Source organism: Psammomys obesus, unplaced genomic scaffold (assembly GCF_907164565.1).
Source record: "Psammomys obesus unplaced genomic scaffold, mPsaObe1.curated_primary_1811, whole genome shotgun sequence".
Lineage (NCBI taxonomy): Eukaryota > Metazoa > Chordata > Mammalia > Rodentia > Muridae > Psammomys > Psammomys obesus.
The window spans coordinates 19,222,899-19,228,908 of NW_026591598.1; the positions used below are offsets into that span (position 1 = coordinate 19,222,899).

The 6,010-nt window shown below is 42.5% G+C and overlaps 1 protein-coding gene across 3 annotated transcripts in view; it reads right to left on the reverse strand.

Moving 5' to 3' along the window:
• Window positions 1-6,010, reverse strand: part of Ddi2 (DNA damage inducible 1 homolog 2) — a 44,566-nt gene that overhangs the window by 12,326 nt on the left and 26,230 nt on the right. For all 3 annotated transcript variants that reach the window (XM_055610813.1, XM_055610812.1, XM_055610815.1), the window contains exons 7-8: window positions 5,636-5,739; window positions 2,067-2,256 (exon numbers count right to left, since the gene is read on the reverse strand). In XM_055610813.1, the coding sequence (XP_055466788.1) occupies window positions 2,067-2,256; window positions 5,636-5,739 (294 nt within the window). The remainder of the gene's footprint in view (window positions 1-2,066; window positions 2,257-5,635; window positions 5,740-6,010) is intronic.

Genomic DNA, 6,010 nt, shown 5'->3' on the forward strand with positions numbered 1-6,010 from the left:
CTTTAGCTGCTTGAACTTTATTTGAGAGGCCCATGTCAGGAGGCTGTTACTGGGTTAGGAACACTGTTGCCATCAGCTTAGTGTTTCTCTAATCACAGCCCATGGCTGTGCAAGGGGAAGACACCTCAAAAAGTCAGCACCCCGACTAAGCTGCCAAATTATATTCCATAGGCTAAGGACGTGATTGAGTTCACACTGAACTTACAGGAAGACTAAAATGATTGCTGGTAATTCAAACCTCTCCCTCTTTAAAAAAAAAACAAAAAAACAAAAAAAACCAAAAAACACCTCAGTTTCAACAACAAGCCCCAGTCTACACAGAGTAAAACATGACCCCAGGGAGCACTGTGACCAAGGCCAACCTAGAAGCTACATTGGCTACTCGTTCCTATTCCAGAGGTTCAAGGCAACACAGCTATGGATTCTCCAGGACATACCAAAACCTTGTAGTTCACTTTTGAATGTACTATCTTTTCTCTTAAGGAGAAAACTATCCCATGAGCTTGTAATCTAAGACACTTGACCAGAAAAAGCAAAGTGAGACCAGCACATTGATGAATAATCCTGACCCAAGACTCCAAAATAACTCACTTAAAAAGTTAATTCTTTTCCGTTTTTAGAAAATGCTCCCCAGAGTCACTGTTCTGTAACAGGTGAGGGATTTCAGCAAAGCTGTCTTGATCCATTTTTCTCAGAGGACTTTGTTCTGTCCTCAGACTGAGGTGTTAAGGGAGCTTGCTTTCAGAGGCACTGCTGCCTCAGAGACCACAACTACTACATTTGATTAATCCAAGATTATATTCATCACTGGTTCTTCTCTTTGAGGACAGCACTTTCCGTAAATGTTTTTACTGTGTAGTCACAGCGATAGTGCATTCCTTCAAATGAATAAACAGGCTGAGAAAATGAAACACATTTCCAGGAAAATACTGCTGATCTCGAAAGTATATGCTTACTGTAGAGTTTTCTTTATGGATAAAACAGGATGTTTTAGAAGCATCCAAGCAAGTAATGACCTAATCTCGAACATGGCAATGATTCTTACTCCTCTCATTTTTTTGTTTGTTTGGGTTTTTGTTGTTGTTGTTGTTTTTTCAGAAACAGGGTCTCACTGTGTAGTCCAGCTGGCTGGGAACTTACTCTGCAGGGCACCCTGACCTGAAGTCACAGAGACCCACTTTGCCTTTGGCTCTTTTCTTTTTTTGGTTTTTCGAGACAGGGTTTCTCTGTGTAGCCTTGGCTGTCCTGAACTTGCGTTGTAGAGCAGGCTGGCCTCAAACTCACACAGATATGCCTTCCTCTGCTTCCCTAAGTGCTGAGATTACAGATGTGTGCGACCATATCCAGCCTTGCCTTGGCCTCTTGAGTGCCAGGATTAAGGTGTGTGCCACCATTCCAGGCTCCTCAAGTTTGACAGAGTATGGCTACATGGTCCAAACCAGCCTGGAACTCAATGCTCAGCCTAAGCTGGGCCTAAACTTGTAATCCTTCTGCTCCGGTCTTGGAGTGTTGGCTATGCTAGGTATGTCCCATTATACCTAGGTACTTTTTTCTTGATCTGTTCAAATAGAAGTCCTTCAAAGTTTCTTATTATGATGGTATGTGAGGGCACACCTAGGTCAGAGGGTAACTGTAGAGTTGGTGCTGTTCTTCCACCTTTACAGGCTCTGGTTTCTAGGCTTCTGTAGTAAGTGGCTTTACCTGCTGTGCCGTGGCAATGCAACCCCCTGCCCCACCCTCTCTCCTCCTTTTTGATACAGGGTCTCAAATATTCCAAGCTAACCTTGCATTCCAACCAAACCTCCAGAGTGCTGGAATTCCAGGTGCATATCACCACACAAACTTATGCAGCACTAGGGGCTGAATCCAGTGTTTCACCTGTGCTAGGCAAATATTCTACTATTGAGCTACATTTCAGTCCATGAGTTTCTCATCATGGTATTGAGAGATAGAAGGAAAAGGTAAAAGATAGTGAACATATCTACTGCTGAACAATGGAGCTAATTCTAAACTAGAAAGTTACCTCACTAAAAGCACAGCATTATTCAAATGCTCAGTCCCAGTACCTGCATCCTCTGCTGATTTTTGAATGGCTTCTGCTAATTCTTGGTCTGCAATCTCCTCTGGCCGTATGTCTTCTCGCCCAGTTCCATATGCCAAGCGGGCACACTCTGGTAACTCCCCTTCAGGAAGGAAGGTGGTCTGTGAGCCTGTGGTGCCAATCACCAGTACATTTTTCTTCAAGTCAATAGAACACTTTGGAAGAAGAAAGCAAAGAACAGTGGGTGAAGCATCCTACAGAAAAATCAATTCTTAGTTCTACATTCAGCCAATAAAGAACACTTCTAGGAAGAGATGACTTAAAAATAAAAACAAACAGAACCTTACCATATACCCAAAAGCATCAATTTTCTACTTCTGGTTTTTAGATAGTCTTGCTATGTGATCCAGGATGGCCTTGAACTCACTTTGTAGCCTAAGACAACCTCCGACTTGCCCTCCTGCCTGTCTCCAGAGTGTGCTACTACATCTCCTTAGAATTTTTCTGATTTTAGAGATAGACCCTGAACTCAGCATGTAGCTTAGGCTAGCCTTGAACTTGTTTTCCTTTTTTAAAGATTTTATCTATTTGTTTATTTTATGTATGTGAATGCTCTATCTACATGTACACCTGCATGGCAGAGAGGGTATCAGATCCCTGGATAGATAGTTGTGAGCCACCATGTGGCTGCTGGAAATTAAACTCAGACCTCTGGAAAAGCAAACAGTGCCCTGGCCTTGAACTTCTGATCCTTGTCTCTATTTGATCTCTTGTTTTTGATGTTTTACTGTGTACTCCAGGCCAGCTGGCTCATGAGCTTTTAGGCAACTGTCTCCACATCCTACCTTGGGGTAGGAGCGCTAAGACTACAGATGACACTACAACCATCAAGGGTTCTGGGGATCAAGTATGGGTCATCAGGCTCGCACAGCCACTGCAGATAACAGCACTTTATCTGCCCATTGCATGTCCCTACCCTTCTTTGCTTTGCTTTGTTTGGAGATAGGGTCGACAGCCTAAACTATCCTCCATCTCTTGATCCATCTGCTTGAGGCCCCAAAGAGCGGGGATTACAGGTGTGGGCCACATGGCCACTTTACTTATTTACAATATCCCTTTCTGTGTGTTTTTATTTCTATTTAAGAAATGACAGTTGCTCACGTATGAGATTTATGTCCGTAAAGTTATAAAATACCAGTGTAAGCTAAACAACAGCAAGACAGTGACAAATTTATAACTTGGCTTCATTTATACAAACATATACTCACTCCCTCTATTTACAGTGCTAAATTAATATAATACACATTATTTTTCAAGACTTTTTTTAGGCACCTGAATGTAGAGCCTTTCACACACGAGGCAAGTGCTCTTCCACTGAGTACACCCTCAGGTTGAATACTTAAAATACAGTGGTAGTGGTGGTACATGCCTTTAATCCCAGCACTCAAGGAAGCAGAGGCAGAAACAGGTGGATCTCTGTGAGTCTGAGGCCAGCCTGATCCACAAAGTGAGTCCAAGGCTACACAGAGAAACCCTGTTTGGAAAAACAAACAAAAAAAGCATGAAGGTTCTGACTTTACATAAAATCCCACAGTGGGACTCAGGCTGTACTCAGTGGTATTTCATTACCCAGAAGACACTAAGCAATGTTCTTCGATGTCACAGATCTCAGTCTTTACATGAGAATGTATCATCACCAATTAATGTACTGTCAGATAATTTTCCCTGTAAGAACAAAGTACTTCCATTCTCCAGACTTTTAACCTCAAGATCCCTTCTTACTGTTCGATCTAAGAAAAAGACGTAGCAAACATCTGCATCTGCAGGAAACCATCAAAAAACTCTTGACTTTTAATCAGAATCTTAAAATTGCTCAACTTCATAAAACTGCTGGGGCTAGAGCAATGGCTTAGTTATGGTTAGGAGTACTTGACTCTTACAGCTCCGCAACAAGGCGACTCCACATCTCCCTTCAGGGATAAGGGAACCCCGTGAAAGAGGAGAGAAAACAAGAGTGTAAGAGCCCGAGGGGATGGACGCCCTCCACAGCAACATGATCAAAGCTCACATGAACTCAGAGACCGAGGCAGCATGCACAGGGCCTACACAGGTGCACGCTAGGTCGTTTGTGTATTATAGCTTGTTTGTATGGGATTCCTGAGTGTGTGAACCAGTGGATCTGTTTCTTGTGCCTTCTCTTTCTGTTTGTTTTGTCCAATTCTTGTTTTATCATATATCTTATCATAATTCCTTAGAAGCCTGTTTATTTTCTAATGAGAGACACAAGGTAGATCTGGACAAGAAGGAAGATGAGAAGGAACTGGGGGGAGTAAAGAAAAACCATAATCAGGATATATTTTGTGAGAAAAAAAAAAAACATTAAAAAAAAAAACCCAAAAAGAAAAACAAAACCACACTTGTTCTTACAGAGAAGCTTGTATTTCCAGCACCCACATGGTGATTCATAACCATATACACTTTAGTTCCAGGGGATCCAATGCTCTTTTCTTACCTTCAAGTGCACCAGGTATGCATGTGGCACACACACAGAAATTCTTACAAACAGAATACACATAAAATAAAATTTACTTTTTTCAGATTAAAAAAATAACTGCTTATTATAATGTCAAAACAGACAAGATTTAACTTATCACTAGAGGTTTTACAAGGAGAGAGATCTGTGTTGTTCTGGGACACAGTTTCTCTGAGTAGCCTTGGCTGTTCTGGGAACTCACTCTGTAGACCAGGTTGGCTTTGAACTCAAGAGACCTGCCTGACTCTGTCTCTCAAGTGCTGGGATTAAAGGCTGGTACCACCATAGCCCAGCTTATATTGTTTTGAGACAGCATTTCATTATGTAGCTCTGGCTGGCCTCAAAGATGCCTGGCACCTCTTTATTCCAAGTGCTTGGATTAAGGCATGCACCACCGCATCCAGCTGCCAGACTCTGTTTGTAATGACAAATCATTTCAACTCTGTCTGATGACAGAATCTACCAAGGACATGGTAGATTTCCATGGTTCTTAGTTTGTCATTACATACAACAGAACTGATATGAATACCAAAGACACAGCAAAAGTGGTGGACTCAGGTATGATGGTACACACCTATAATCCCAGGTACAAGAGGCAGAGAGAAGAGTATCACTCCAAGTTTGAGGCAGCCTGCTTTGCACAGTGAGCTCCAGGACAGTCAGGGCTACATAACAAAACCTTCACTAAAAAACAACAACAAGCACAACAAAACACAAACCAAAAAACACAGGCTAGGGAGTGATGGGATGCTGTCTTGCTTGGTAACGTGTTTGCTGTGCAGGCATGAGGACCTAAGTTTGGATTTTCCCAACATTCATGTAAAAAGCTTGGTGCAACAGTGTATATTTATAACCTTAGCACTGGGGAAGTAGGCAAAGGAAGATCCCTAGAGTTGCCACCCAGCCAATCTAGCCAAATTCGTAAATTCTAGGTTCAGTGAAAGACATTCTCTAAACAAATAAGATACAGACTGACCAAGGAAGAACCTGTTGTCAACCTCTGTCCTCCATGCACATGTGTGCCCATGTATGTATAGACACATAGAAAAGCTCTTAATTACCTGATGCCGTTTAAGCATGTCCAGTCCCAGAAGCATGTCCATAGGCTGTTCTTCAAGAATTGAGAAGGAACACGCCAGGAAATCGCCTTCAATCTGAACCTGAGCTAAAGCACAAGAAGAGAAGATATTACTGATGTCGGCTCCACGAGCCCAGGGCAAGCTGTGGAAATGAACTCATCATTCTGTGCCTGGAACCAGTCAAGAACAGGAAGGCACAACAAGCGAAGAGGCTACAAAGCAGATGAAGTGGACGGGGCAGAGCCACTGTTCTGAATGCTGTTGGGACCCAAGCTCAGCTGGTGAAGAAAGCAAGTGTTATGAGGATTAAACACACACACACACACACACACACACACACACACACACACACACACA